The 14,980-nt window shown below is 50.5% G+C and overlaps 2 protein-coding genes across 11 annotated transcripts in view; one reads left to right on the top strand and one right to left on the bottom strand.

Annotated features, from left to right (window-relative positions):
- Afap1l2 (actin filament associated protein 1-like 2) overlaps positions 1-6,340 on the top strand; it is a 96,584-nt gene extending 90,244 nt beyond the window's left edge. For 6 of the 10 annotated variants that reach the window (XM_063282799.1, XM_008760580.4, XM_063282804.1 and 3 more), the window contains 8 exons: positions 525-670; positions 1,403-1,535; positions 2,037-2,303; positions 2,388-2,568; positions 2,849-3,004; positions 4,096-4,289; positions 4,448-4,576; positions 5,275-6,340. In XM_063282799.1, the coding sequence (XP_063138869.1) occupies positions 525-670; positions 1,403-1,535; positions 2,037-2,303; positions 2,388-2,568; positions 2,849-3,004; positions 4,096-4,289; positions 4,448-4,576; positions 5,275-5,301 (1,233 nt within the window). In that variant the 3' untranslated portion in view covers positions 5,302-6,340. The remainder of the gene's footprint in view (positions 1-524; positions 671-1,402; positions 1,536-2,036; positions 2,304-2,387; positions 2,569-2,848; positions 3,005-4,095; positions 4,290-4,447; positions 4,577-5,274) is intronic. The other 4 variants (XM_017588861.3, XM_063282801.1, XM_063282805.1 and 1 more) reach the window with 1 other exon arrangement.
- A 317-nt stretch (positions 6,341-6,657) lies between these two features.
- Positions 6,658-14,980, bottom strand: part of Vwa2 (von Willebrand factor A domain containing 2) — a 41,625-nt gene continuing 33,302 nt past the window's right edge. Inside the window, exons 10-14 of the mRNA XM_003749146.6 lie at positions 13,460-13,567; positions 12,026-12,598; positions 9,348-9,899; positions 8,930-9,055; positions 6,658-8,128 (exon numbers count right to left, since the gene is read on the bottom strand). Coding sequence (XP_003749194.3) covers positions 8,022-8,128; positions 8,930-9,055; positions 9,348-9,899; positions 12,026-12,598; positions 13,460-13,567 — 1,466 coding nt within the window. The 3' untranslated portion in view covers positions 6,658-8,021. The remainder of the gene's footprint in view (positions 8,129-8,929; positions 9,056-9,347; positions 9,900-12,025; positions 12,599-13,459; positions 13,568-14,980) is intronic.

Genomic DNA, 14,980 nt, shown 5'->3' with positions numbered 1-14,980 from the left:
TAGGTCTTTCGGATTCCTCAGCTCTATTGATATCATAAAAATAAATCCAACTGTGGATATTTCTTAGGAAGTGCCTCAGCAGTCTCACATGCGTGGGTTAAGACGGGAAAGGGATAATTACTGTCCATGGAAGAGTCAACCTACAACGAACAGTTATTCAGTAACCAACACTTTTAGCACCTCCTAATCGATAACTCCTGATAATCCAAGGTTTTTACCTTGAGAACATAGTGACCAGCTTCTGGAAATTCATGTCTACAGTGGTGAATGATGTTCCCACCAATGTCTAGAGTGTTACTGACGTGTCATTATGGTGACATGAGAAGCTGTCCCTAAGGTACCAGGGTGTCACTGCTAGAAAATGCTATTTAGGTTCGCTTGGGGACACAGTGTGCTGATAAAACTGAGGGTGGCCTGCACAGGTCTCAGGCTTGATGACAGGGACAGGAGTGAGCTGTCCTGGCCTAGGGGGAGGCACTGGCCAGGATAGAACTCCTTTCTTATGACTCTGTATGTCCTTCTAGGCCAAGTCATCAGAGGAGATGGGTCACTGGCTAGGCCTCCTGCTCTCAGAGTCCGGCTCCAAGACAGACCCGGAAGAGCTCACCTATGACTATGTGGATGCTGAAAGGGTTTCCTGCATTGTCAGTGCAGCCAAAACCTCTCTCTTGTAAGTAAGAAGAGGCCTTCCCTCACTTGTCTTTTAATCCAGTCTTGCTTCTAGATCTGGTGATAGTAGGGCAGCATGCCCCCCGGGAACACAGGGTCAGTCGAGTCCTGCTTGGTCCTGCAGTAGGGAGGTGCAAAGCAGAGGCCCCAGAAGCTGTATGGCCCCGGCCTCAGGGAGACTCAGGGAAGAGCTAGCCCCAGGGTTTGTTACAATTAGATGCTCTCTAGCTCCCAAGCACAGAGTAGGTGCCTTTCCTGATTTCCCCTTGCCCGACTCCTCACTGGGTCTCCAGTGCACTCTGGGATATGCAGGGAGAGGTAGGCACTGTCACTTTATAGATGAGCAGACAGGCTCGGGAGGGAGTGTTTTGGACAAGGAGGTGCTGCCAGTCAGAAGCCAGCTTGGCACCTGAAACAGGGCCTGTTTCCTAATGTACACAATGGGGGTGCATCATCTCTGAGGTGCCCCAGAGGCACTGTGGGGGTGAAATGTCCTGGGACCCTGTTACTGGTGCTATAATGAAGGGGAAGATCCCTTGGAAGATGACTGGAGGAGTTCGAGGAGGGACTTGGCATAGGGAAGCTTGTTTTCTCTGGAGGGGAAATCTAGACCCAAGAGTTCTGAACAAAGGAAACAAGATGGCCTTGGCTGGGGGGAAATGGGCATTTATCTCAGGTCTGTGTAGCCTGGGGCTTTGATTCTGCACTCTTTGAGGCTGGTGGGTTTCTACAGGGACCCATATATGTCTTCCAGACTGATGCAGAGGAAGTTCTCGGAGCCCAACACATACATTGATGGCCTGCCCAGCCGGGACTGCCAGGAAGAGCTGTATGATGATGTGGAGATGTCAGAGCTGATGGCGGCGGTAAGCACGTGGATGGGGCACCGGCTGACCAGCCCTTCTCCTGCCAGACCTCTATCAAGAGGTTCAGACTGTCCCCAAGACAAGCAGTTCCCAGTCACCTACAGGATCGTCTTTTGTGCGAGGGGTCGTGTGTGACTTGGTTGTCTGCTCTGATCTTCAGTGCTGGGCATGGAGGGTAGCCTGAGGTGGGAGTACTGACACATTAGCCTTCCAAGTCTACGCTGGTAGCTGAGGTGGGCCAAGCATGCTGTTGGCAGGGCCCTGGTTCTGGAATGAAGGAGCTGTACTGGATTGTTAGTGTGTCTCCCCCAATCCTGACCGCCCTGTGGAAGTACTTGTCACTTCCCTCTAAACAGAATGCTATGTTCTGAGTCTTCTGCCACATCCAGGGCCCCACAGAGGGTTTCCCTGGAAGGGAAGGAGCCGCCTAGGAACTGCAGCATGAGAGGGCACAGGCCACCCCAGGTCCTGGCAGTAAATGCCCTTGACCTTTTCCTATAGGTGGAGCCTGCTGAGGAAGCCACCCTAGCTGGGGATGCCACCCCTGCTGTGGATGCCAACAGTGGCAGTGACTTAGACCGAGTATACCTGGATCTCACACCTGTCAAGTCCTTCCTGCATAATACCAGTGAGGTCCAGGTGCAGGCCTCTCTCCCAGCGGTGCCACATCTGGATGACGTAGCTGAGACCCTCACAGTAGACCCAAAGCCAGGCACCACCCCAGAGGAGCCCTGCACAGAGTCTCCAGGAGGCCAGGAGATGCAGCAGGTACAAACTATCCTACCAACAGGTACCCAGCCACCTGGCCAACCCTTGCAGTCATAGAGCAGTGTGTGGCTTCTCTTGGCACAGAGGCAGCCAGAGGGTCAAGAGCCTTCGGAGCCCATCGAGCCCACCCCGAGAGTCACCACGGTTAAGCTGCAGGCCGAGCAGCAGAGAATCTCCTTCCCAGCCAACTGCCCAGACACCATGGCTTCTGTCCCCATCAGTGCCAGCCCACCTGTGAAGGACAAGCTGAGGGTGACCAGTGCAGGTATAACCACTTTATAAGGCTCAACACTTTAGAAGTGGCGAGTCAGCCTGTTCCCCTTCTTCTTTGCACGAGAGGATGGGTTCACAGAGGTGAGGGAACCTGCCCCGGACCACCCCAACAACAAAAGTGAGGGCCACATTCCACCCCGGCATCACTGTGGGGCTGGCAGCCAGCATGGATGTTCTGCCTCCTCGACCCTGGGTCTAAGTCTAGGGTGAGGGCTTAGGTCCAGCTCCCATCCATTCCTGCTGATATAATCCGTTCCCTCCCTGGTCTGTAGAAATCAAACTTGGGAAGAACCGGACAGAGGCGGAAGTGAAGCGGTACACGGAGGAGAAGAGGAGGCTGGAGAGGAGTAAGGAGGAGATTCGAGGACACCTGGCTCAGCTCCGCAGGGAGAAGAGGGAGCTCAAGGAGACCCTGTTAAGATGCACAGGTAGGGGGCCAGGGTGGAGGACGGAACCTTGTCTCAACACACATGGGCTTCCAGGGGGAAGAACCTGGATTTGTCATATGCCTCTGGATCCCTTGGTTTGAGTCCCCTCACCCTTGAAAAGGATCCTTCTCTTTTGGTCCTGTCTGAGGTTATCTCTGCCTGGGTCGGAGGGCCAGCGTCCAGGTCACCAGGAGTTGGTTAGGTTGTTCCCAGGTTGACTCTCAGCCTAGGTTTGAGGTCTGGGTCAGCTGACTGATGTGCCAAGCCATGCCTAGGCTAAACACCCCTGCGGGGCACTCTTTAATTTCCAGCCTGTTGTCTTAAGTGCCTAAGATCAGAGACACTTGGAAAGAAGTCCAAGGCCTTCCAGGTGATTTTCCAGTCTCTGGTGGCTCCTGGGAGGTTGCCTAGCAACTTACCTTCGAGGCCTCTCAGGATTCCTTGACCTGGATCTCATTTGATATTTAAATCACAGAGTTGCACCAGCAAGCACAACCGGCCTGACAGGTTTGCAGACAAATGCAACAAGTTCCTGGGAAGCTTATGGTGACAGTTGAAGGACTGCCTTGGGGACGGAGTCTCTCCACGTTTTAGTTGTCAGGACAGAGTCCATTTGTCCGTCAGTGAACCCATCTAATGTGCACAGAGCAGTGGGTTTTTAATATATAGTCAACCAGCAGTTGCACTGGAGACTTTTCCATTCTTATGACAAAATACCATGACCAAGGCAACTTATAAAAGAAAGGATATAATGTAGGGCTCATAGTTCTGGAGGAGTTGAGTCTGTGACAGTCATGGTGGGGATGACAGCTGACTGGAGAGATAGCTGAGAGCTCACATGTTGAGACAGAACCACATAGCAAGAGAGAGCACTAACCAGCAAGGCCACACCTTCTCCAGCAAGGCCACACCTCCTAATCCTTCCTAAACAGTTCCACTATCTGGGGACCAAGCATTCAAACATACGAGCCAGTGGACATCATTCTCCTTCAGACTACCACATCATAATTCGTTTCTTGAACCCCCAAAGAAACCTGCCTGTACCCAGCATGACTCCCTGTCCTCTGCAGCAAGTTTGATCCTCTCTACAGATAAGGGAGTTGTGGCCAAGCTGGAGCAGGCATTGAAGAGAATAGATGAGGAATGCCGGCTGGAGGAGAGCAGGCGTGTGGACCTCGAGCTCAGCATCGTGGAGGTGAAGGACAACCTGAAGAAGGCAGAGGCTGGGCCTGTGACCCTGGGCACCACTGTGGATACCACCCACCTGGACAACATGAGCCCTCGTGTGAGTGCTGGGCTCTGGGGCTCCTCTGAGCTCTATACAGGGTCTCCTGGCACAGGTTGGGAGAAGTGGTAGATTATATATATATATATATATATATATATATATATATATATATATATATATATACAACTTTGACCCAGCCCTGTTCTCCTTCTCAGCCACAGCCCAAAGCTGCCACCCCCACCTCCACTCCAGACTCTACGCCAGTCAACTCTGCATCCGTGCTTAAGAACAGGCCTCTTTCCGTCATGGTCACAGGCAAAGGCACTGTTCTGCAGAAAGCGAAGGTAAGCGGCCCCTCTTCAGCTGCAGCTGGAGCTTTGTGGCTTTTGGCTCTGAGTGTGAGGCGTGCTCTCAGCAGAATGCTACCATGGCTCAGTCTTTACCACCCATTAAGCAGAAAAGTGCTTTATATTAATCAAGTGTTCTTCCCGACGACGAGCCCAAGGGCCACTCAGCAGTAGGTTCCAGGGACTGGCTGTGACTGAAATGTTTTCAACCCAAAAAGGTTTCTTCCATCAAAACCAAAGAAGCCAGGGACAAAAGGCTCAATAAAGTAAAAGCAGGGCCTGATCCCGTGACAGTTTTTACCCACCCCCCCAGGGCAAAAGGAGAAGCCCTGTTAATCCATAACTCACTGGTACAGTAAGAAACCTTTGAGGAATGACCCGCTGGCTTTGACAAATTCTGCTCTTTGTTCCCATCCTGTGTACATGCTGGAAAAAGTTGGACACCCACACCCTCACCAACGGTGAACTATTAAATCCATTTAATTGTATATAAGCCCCCTACTGCCTCACTCCTGCAGACATCACTAATCGATCACAGCATTCAGCTGTGCTCCTTCCAGGGGAATGACGCTCTAGCTCTGTTTGTAACTGCTTTGGAGCCATGGTTTTTCTTACCTTTTTCTACATCTATGAAGGAAGAGACAGAGGATAACTTTCTCCTTGGGGGGGCTGGGTCCTTTATGTCTGTACTGTAGGAATGGGAGAAGAAAGGAGCCAGTTAGGAAACAAGATTTGCCTAAAGACTCTTATAAGGTCATGGATCTTGCTGACAATCCTGCTCCGGTCAAGTCTTCCATAAAACAGCAGCAACTCTGAGGAAAGGTGAGTCTGTTTACAAGAAAGAGCAAGGGACGAGATGCTCGAAGCTTCGGTGACGGCCCTGTCCCCTCTTCAAGCCAAAGGGAACACAGCGGCGGCGGCATCGGTGGCGTCTCCGGAGACGAAACCTACTGGCTGTCCATGAGACGACATACTTCCCTTTTTCTTTCCTAAGATTTCATCCATCACTCAACTGCTTTATCAAGACTTTTTTTAGGTAGTGAAAAAATGGCCACATCGCTTTTGGTTATGAGGAGAATCTAAATTTCTGACCCCCCTCTCTCTTATCCCGTACTTGGCAGTGCTAAGGTTTAAATCATGCGTTGCCCCCATGTCTGTCCTCCATATTGGGGGGCGGGGCTCAACGTGGCCTTTGACGATCTTAAAAGAACATTAGAACCCTGGAATCAGTAGCAGAGGGACATACTGGGAACTGAGCTAAGGGACTGTCGCCCCCTAGGTCACTAAGGACCTCGCCCCAGTCCAGACAAACTTTCAAACTATGCTGTATTATATAGGAGGAAAAATCCTGTGTTTACAGACTCTGTCCTGTGGCCAGGCTGCTCTTAAGAAAAGAGTTAATTACCTCTTCATTACCACGTTAAAGGTGTTTTAAATTTCTGGTCCCCTTGCAAGGAAAACAGCCGTGAATTAGAGTAGCCTTTCTTGTCAGTCAGATTGGCAGCCAGTGCTGTCTTCACACACTGTCTCCCTGTGACAGCATTAACTTGTGTTGATACATTTCATCTGTTACCTGCCCCATCTCTGAGCAGTTGGAGCCAGTTACCTCACACTGGTTTCTGAAGGCTAAATGTTTTTACACGTATATTATTGTCTTTCTAATCCCAGGGCATTTTATTTTCTGTATCATAAACACTTGGTGACCTTTATCAAGTGGCGAGTTAGACTTTTTTTTTTTTTTTAAATAAAATGTTCATTGTATTTTGGGTTTCCCTTGTATTTTATGGGACGGCACGGGGCAAACATCTTATTTACACACTGAACTTCAAAATATACACTGTAAAAACTGTCAGAGCCACAGAGGGAAGCCTAGCAAGAGACCTTAAGGCTCCTTAATCCGGTAGCCTGAAAGAAAGTATCAATCGTATGATTGACAAGGTTCCACACACAGGCAGCAACTACAGAAGCTGATTTCATGCAGACGATTGACCTCTGGAGGTTAGCAGGCGCCTAAGCAGTTCTTGGGGAAAAGAACCACACCAGTTTGTAGAAGCCTGCATAGGCAACGACTAAGGAGATTTGGAACATAAATGTTTTATTTTATGTTTAAAAATCATCAAGACCAAATTCTGACTCCTTGAACCTGGTGCCGACAACCCCAAAGTAAAGTAGAATATAGCAGAATGACAAGAAAGCTGTTAAGTTCTGACGCAGAGAAGAGTTTACCAGAAGGTACTATGACAACAGCTGGGCAGAAGTTTGGGAAACCCTAGTGTTCCATGATAAAGTGAGCACTGCTTTGCGGTGACGTCTACAAATCGGTTCAATGATTGAAATGTAACAGTATGTCACATTCACATCCCAGTGTAAATGTGAAGGGGAAAAAATACTGCAAACCTGGAGTAGTGTCTCAGCCAGCCAGACTGGCGCACAGAACACGGACAGTTTACGGCACTGGCCGCACATGGGACGTGTCATTACCAGTGCTTCTCAGATGCTGTCCTGTAGCTCCCAGAGCTCTACAAATCACTTCTTCTGAAAACCCAGCTTCAAACAGCAGGGGGGTGGGGAACGGATGTGTTAGTGCTGCAGTTAAGTATCTAGTTTGCCAAGGATAGTCCAAAGAATCTGCGTTGCCAGGGGATACAAATAGTCCTGAGGGACAAATGACCAATCTGTCTTGAAACATTACCGACTGGGCACAAGACACATATTAAGACAGAACAGCATAGAAAGGTTTGAGAGCACACCTCCCGGGCACCCCTCACCCCTCACTTGCTGAGTTTGAGAAGTCTGCCCATCACTGCCACCACTAAGAGGAGGGCAGCCAACGTACTGCCACTCTCTCCCAAGTAAACTCTGAAAGGAAGCCCCTCTGGAGGGTGACTGCTCAGCGCCCAGACCAATCACACACACTGTTCCCACAATATGCCCCTCCCCTATGTACAAACTGGTTAGTTGGTCAGATGGCTGTCTGAGACCTTCCCAGGTCTCCCCTATTCATAGATCTGGTCACCAGAAAAAATAAAATCACAAATGGCACATAATCCCTTTTCAAACTAGATCCATAGGAGCTGTCTTTTGGAAAATGGAGAAGCCCACCTTTTGCACCAATCACCAGGTGGTGAGCTCTGACAGAAACCTTTTTCAACATCTGTCTAGTTAATCTGTGATGACCCTCATACGGGTCTTCAGATCTCTCCAGCCTGCCCCTTATCCTCAGGAAAAGTGACAAGGCAGCTTACCTTAACAAGGTACAAACAGATACAGGAGGTAAATACTGACACATCAGGCCTTTCCATCATCACCACAGTGAGTGACAGCTGCTACTGTCCTAAGCAGTGTCCCCTGTGGCAGAGGCTTATGGGCAAAACGGCTCTTAGAGCTAGAAGCAGATGCTCCAGGGCCCCCAGGAGATTTACTTGGCTGACGATAGGGCCTTTCAGACTCCAACATGCTTGGGAGCTTGCTGGGAGGGGGTTGGCTGTTGTCTTCCTGTAGGCTCTCGGCGGAAGCTGTGTGCCATGGGGGCATCTCCTCTCAAGACGCCTAGGAAAAAAATGAATTCTGATGGTGGCCGAGTCTTCGCTTCAGCTAGTAGCTACTTCATGTCCTTTTTACTCACAGCTCCATCCCCAAGTGAAAGGTGTCAGACTACAGGCTCCCATCCACCTGTCCCCACCTCCTCTTGGCCACTAGAAGCCGGTGTGTACCAAGGGCTGAGAAGCTATAACTCAAATTGTCTTGATTTCTAAGGAGGCCCCAGTCTGTTACTTGTGTCTCCTTAAAGCTACTTCCTCCCAAAGCCCTGGTAATTGCACTCCCCTCCAGCAGGCTTTTCTGCTCCCGTCACCATCACCGGAGATGCTCAAGAAAGAATGGCCACTAGCTGCCACAGTGTGTTTACCTACCCACATGTCTCTGGACCCACATCCTTTGACACCATCCCCCATACTCTGGATCTCTCCATGTTGCTAACTAAGGCCCCACCTCCCGGATGTCATGGTTGTCTTCAATGCACGTGACTCCTAATGTAACATTCTAACAGTATGAGTAGTAATAGTGTTACATAGTAACATTCTAATGCACGATACTGTTGCACTGCTCACTCTGTCTCCTCCTTAAAATGGAAACTTCATAAAGGCAGGCTTTCTCTTATCCATCAGCCCATATCTCCTACTCTAAACAAAACAGAAAACCAAACAAACAGCCTGTAAGCCCTTCCAAGTGTTTCATAGGGGAATGAATAAATGATTGAATGACTCGACCTGCCTCCTGCTGAGTCTGTAGAACTTGGCAGGACTAAGGAGACCACCCCCATCCATGCTTGAGCAGTAGGGATCCACTCACGGTTCTCACAGTGGGGGCCTTCCCAGCCACCCCAGCACTCGCATCGGTAACTGCCGTTCTTCAGGATACAGGTGCCTTCATTCATGCATGGGCTAGGTTTGCAGAGGCTGACTGGCCGCTTGGCTTCTGCAAAGGAGCATGTGCCCAGGTCTGGGTCAGATCCAAGCAAACTCAGCTCAATCATATAGTCTGTGGGGCTGGGTTAACACCCCAGTGTCTCCCGTGGTCCTGCAGCAACAGGTTGGCACATGAGCGGTAACACTGGAGACCTTTGTGGGATTATAGGGTTTAGCACATACGCTCACACCTGGCAAGTGGGGACTAGGGAGCTGTCTTCCTCACAACAACACGTGTAAAGGCTCGGGCAAAGGTCCTGTGTCAAGACAGCCCTAAGGGACATGTACTTACTCCCACTCACCTCTGCATAGCCACTCGATGAGCGTGTCCTGATGGTACCGCAGGTCTGTGTAAGCTGCCACATGGATCAGGTAGTCCCGTGGACCAGCAAGCCTCCTCACTGCCTCCTTGAGGACAGCTCCCACACTCATTACCAAGACTGAGATGCCATTGTCTCTCAGCTTCTGGGCAGGGACAGCTGCATCTTCTGCCCCACTGCCACCTGTGAGCATCACCACAGCCTTGGGGACACCGGGGCGGGCTCCCCTCTGGACCGTCATCACCTTGTCCTCAATGTGCAGCAAGGCTGTGCCAGCAGAGCCCACACCCCCTAGGTAGGGGGCCTGGCTCATGGCCCGCAGCACAGAAGCACGGGTGGGATGGGTGTCAAGTCCGAAAGCGGTCTGCACCTGGTTACCGTATACCACCAGGCCAACCTGTGTCACGTCAGGATTCACATCAAAGCGGAGGGTGCATTTCCTGATGAAGCTCTGCATTTGAGCAAAGTTCTCACCTCCCACTGAGGCAGAGGCATCCAACAGGAAGACCAGGTCTAGTGACTGTGCCTGGCAGCCTGGAGGAGAAGCAGAATAGGTCCCTTGTCTAGATCTGGCTGGTACAGCATGGCTGTTCTGTGCAAATGGCCACCCTGATGACATTCCCAGCCTCCTGCTAAGAATAGCCATTAGGGCTGGCCGTGCTGTACTCTCCATCAAAGGGAATGCATTTTTTAAGTTTGAAACTGTATACATTCTAACGTGAGCCGGTGGGAGCTGCTTGACCTCCGCCTCCCTCCCCCATCTTTTTTTTTTTTTTTCCTTGCTGGCTTAACTGGTGATCTTGGGCCTCAGCACTGAGGCCAGGAGATGATGAAGCCAAGCTTCCTGCTGGCCCGGGTCACTCACCTTTGGTCTTTGGAAGTGTCCAGCATATGGGATTTGGGGGGCCCTGACCACAGCAGGTGCATCGTGCAGTGCCTGCCCACTGTGCACAGGGCATCAAGCAGACTGATGCCCGCCATCTACGGAGTGGTGATTTATGACTTACGGGTAGGAAATGACCACAAATATAGAATAGAGTCAGCAACACAGTGGGAAAGCAGGGAGAGAAGGGGGAGGGGATAGAGGGACAGCAAGACAAGAAGTGACTGCGAAGGTGCTTGGAGAATCCCTGTGGAGGTGATGGTTCTGCTAGCTCTGGAGTAGGAGAGAGCTGAAGCTGACGGGCAGGCAGGGTGCCCCTAAGCTGGGAAGCATCTTCCTGTGTGGGAGCTGCCAAGACAGCAGCAGCCAGGCAGGAAGTTCTCAGAAGCTGGTGGAAGGGGCTCGGGTTTCTTTCAGATGCACAGAGAGCCACTGGGATGGTTTAAATATATAGTCAAAGGGTCTGGTGGTCTGATAATGTTAGCTTTTAGAAACCACACCAGACACAAGGAAAATAGAGAACCTGCCACAACCCCTGAGGAGACAGATCCACTAACTGTCCTGTGAGGGCCATTTCTACCACTAACTGTCCTGTGAGGGCCATTTCTGGCTTTGGGAACAAGATATCAGGTAAAAGCTAAGTAGTAATGTATCTATCATGTTCTGTTAAATGCAACAATGACCTATTCTAATGCCAGGAGTTGGATGGATATGGGAACCCTCTGCAATAGGCATGCCTTTCAATATATATATATATATATATATATATATATATGTATATATATGTGTGTGTATACACAAATATATATGTATATATAACAAATATATATGTATATATGTATATGTGCGTATGTATACACAAACAAATATATGTCTATGTCTATGTCTATATATACAAACAAATATATGTCTATGTCTATGTCTATATATACAAACAAATATATGTCTATGTCTATGTCTATATATACAAACAAATATATGTCTATGTCTATGTCTATATATACAAACAAATATATATGTATGTATGTATGTGTACACACACACACACACACACACACACACAACACAAACAAAATCATTTGCCATAGGAGACTGGCCTAGAGGACAGGACTCAAGGGACATGATGACCCGAAGCCTCTGGGAACAGTAACCGGCCTTGGAGGCTAAGTCCCATGTGAGGTTTCTTCCATTCAGCTCCCCAGGGAAGCACCGAAGTACCCTCTTAGGAATGTGTTCCAGCTCTGCCATCTCGGGTACCACAAGGCTTTTTGCATGGCCCTGCTTACTCCCACGGCTCCCATTTTTCCACTGACTACTGCTCACAAGATCAGCCTCATTGGTAAGGAGACAGAATGAAAGGGAGTGTTACAGCACACGCCAGGCAGATGGAGTAGGCATCATCTTATAAAATGTTCACTTTGGTTGTGTTCAAGTGTGCGGCACATGCATGTGTGCATGTGTGCATGTGTGTTCCATGGACACACTTCTAGTTAACCACCGAAGAGGTCAAGAAAACTGCTGTTCTCAAGCAGGCGTAAAAGACTCAGAACTCCTTAAGACTAACAATGATCAAGTATAATTAGTAACAGCATCTATAGTCAGAAGCACGCTCGGACATGACTTATCCAGTCCTCACAAGAAGCCCCCACAGAATTCTACACCCAGGCCCTGATTCTAGGTCCCACTGCAGAAAAGGATGGCTATGGGGCCAAGAAGACAGACAGACAGAAGGACCTGTTTGCTGACCGGCCAGCCCCAGGTTAGGCTGCACTCTTACCTGGCCGTGGTTGGCTACATAGCCTCCTCTGCAGCTCTGGGATTTGGCTGAACATGTCCCGAGGGTCTGTGTGGATGATCACATGCTTCCGGCTACCCGTGATCCTCTCCAGCTCTGCCCGCATGAGCTCATTTCCCATGCCCAGGAGTAGCAGCTCCCGGGCCCTCGCATGATCTGCTGGCCCAGCCACCTCATCTTGGGCGTGTGATTCAGTGAGCAGAACCACTACTCTGCGTGGCCTGTCCTGTCCTGTCCGGCTGGCACTCCCAAAGCCATGCTCTGTCACCTGCAGCAAGGCACTCCCGGTCAGAGTTGGGCCACCGCTGAAGGGAATGCTGTCAAGGATCCTGACCAGGTCTGGCACATGCTGGTACTCCCCAACAGGCACCGCCACCATTAGATCCCTGCTGTAACTGGCTACCCCAACACGGGCTCGGGAGTCCTCACTCAGCACGGCCTGCACAAAGCGCTTCACAAAGGCCTTGGCCTGACGGAAGCCCTCCGGAGTGGTGCCTGCAGAACTGTCCAGCAGGAAGAGGACATCGATCCTGCATTCCAGGCTCAGCTTCGGGGCTGTTGGGATCACAGTGATACACGCTGTCACCTAGGGCTGCTGTGGTGTTGCAGACCAATACCATTCAAGATGCCTTTAGACTACTTCAGACACAAGAAACCTCCCAGAAGATGCTGAAGCAAAGAGACTCGTGCCCCTGGGAGTAAGTGTCCAGGGCTCTCCACTCAGAGACTCAGACGCAGAATGTTTCTTGCCACCTCTGCTAAGGGACACAGTCCAAGTGCTCTTTATAAAGGAGCATGAGTTTGTTCTCCAACTTCATTTCCCACTGTACTTAGGTCCCTTGAGTCCTGAGCTGTCTCTGTCAGCCTCTAAGGTCATGGAAACATGGCCCTATATTTCTTCAGAAGCTTCCCTGTTCCGCTGATTACACATATAGCTATAATCACGGAGTCATTTTGATGTATAAGGTTTACTTCTCCTATATGGATTGCAAGGAGGGCACCAGCACATTTGTATAAATGACGTAAGTGTGCTGGGCACACACTAAGCACTTTACAGAACCTCGCATCTCTCCCCACGGGCTGAGGCTTATAGAACTCCACTGCACAGCTTTAAAATCAAAAGATGCCAGGTCTTCTTGCTCCTGTCTTTCCAGAAGGGAGGAAATGAGCCACAGATGTGCTCAGACACCAGGCAGCAGCTACCCGACAGCCCTGCCGGGTGCCGACATTTGGATTAATCACAGGGCACCTGAGGCTGCATCACAGGACAGAACAGTGGGCTACGGGGAAAGGAGGTGGGTTGAAATTTTACCAGTTGCTTTCTACTCAGCAGGTAGCAGGGGACGATGGGAGGGTAAAGCCAGGCCTTGCCTGCTTCCACTGAGTCAGTCTTGGGACTCCCAGGTATATACATACCACAGTTGACTTCCCCTCCGAATGCCAGTGGGCAGAGACAGTGGTACCTGTCCACACCTTCTGGAATGCACGTGCCTCCATTTTGGCATGGCTGGGAGTCACAGGGGCCTACCAGAGAGACACCCATTAAAAGCCGAGACGACAGGCACGGAGTGCAAAGTACCAGACTGAAGGTTGCCCCCCAACTTTCTGCTCACACCACCTAGTAGGAGAGCAGCCAAGCTGTCACAGCTAAGAAAGAACACCTAGAAGAGGGGCTCGGTGCAGTTGGAGGACCTTGGTAAGGTCCGTGCCAATTGGGTCAAGGGTAGGTCTACGCTGCTGTGCTTCCGCTGTGGTGCCAGGATCTGGGTATCATTATCCAAGGCGTCTGAGAAGGTCCAGAGGGGCCCAGGGTTGCCATAACAACTAACTTGTGTTTTACCTGGGTTTACTAAGGATGGCGATATCCTTAGCAACAAGGTGACTGCTTGGCTGTGGGATGAAGGGCCCCTTTCTTTGTTCAAGAACAACCTAGGGTTGCCTAAGTCTCCTGCCTCGTGGCACAGAGAGCCCAGTGATGAACACAGCCACCTCTGCCTCTGCGGGCCATCTTAATTCACCTTCCTAAGCTTCACTCTCCTCACACTTCTCCCACAATCAGTGGGAGACAAAATAGATGAATCCGTGAGACGTCCTGGCGTGGAGCAAACGCTCTGGAGAGACACCAAGACCTTTGCTTTTGAATGCGCAGTGCATACTCTGGGCGATGCCTCCTCAAGTCTGGCGGGAAGCACGGGAAAGCCAGCCTACCCCAAAGCCCCGCCTTTCTAAAGTGTCTGAGCGATGGCACCCTGTAGCCACGGATTGCTTGAGTTCCCTGCTCAGTAGCAACTATGAAAATGAAGCTTAAACCCCCAAAGTCACAGGGAGCAAAGGATCTTTGTGAGTTAGTGCAAACTTAAGGGACAGCTAGATGAGAGTGTCACCACTGGGACCGGGAAGTGTTTCTTCTTCAAAACAGTAGCATATTTATTAGTTGCAGCACTGGGATTGAAGGATAGACTGATCAGTGGTAGATACTAACCGCATTGAGTGAGCATCATGGGGAACTCTTGGGGGCTCAAGACGTACAGCCACAGAGGCCTTTATTGAGTATCTGCCATGGGGACAAGGCCACAAAGCAAGGTCCCACTTTATCCTCATGGAGACAGGAAGGGGGAGCTCCCTGAGCAGAAGTCGACTGGCCAGGGGAGAGCAGAGACTCAAGCTCAGGTCTTGGGGGCCATACTTTCTGAACAGCCATGGCCTCTGAGTCAGTTTCTCCTTCATACCAGGGACCAGTAAACATGCGGGCTTTGGCACTTGGAAAGGATGTGTCAAGGGGCTTGCCTGACCCAGGCTCGGAGTCCTCACTCCCTGCCTGGAAGTGCTCCTTAGCTCACTGTGGGTAGCAAACCCACAAGACGATGACGAATGCCACACAGGGGTGGTTTTTGTTTGTAGGTCAGTGGGGGTGGGTACTGGGGACCCTGGTGAATG

Source organism: Rattus norvegicus, chromosome 1 (assembly GCF_036323735.1).
Source record: "Rattus norvegicus strain BN/NHsdMcwi chromosome 1, GRCr8, whole genome shotgun sequence".
Lineage (NCBI taxonomy): Eukaryota > Metazoa > Chordata > Mammalia > Rodentia > Muridae > Rattus > Rattus norvegicus.
The sequence above is the reverse complement of the archived record's forward strand: the minus strand, read 5'-3'. Positions and strand labels throughout refer to the sequence as shown.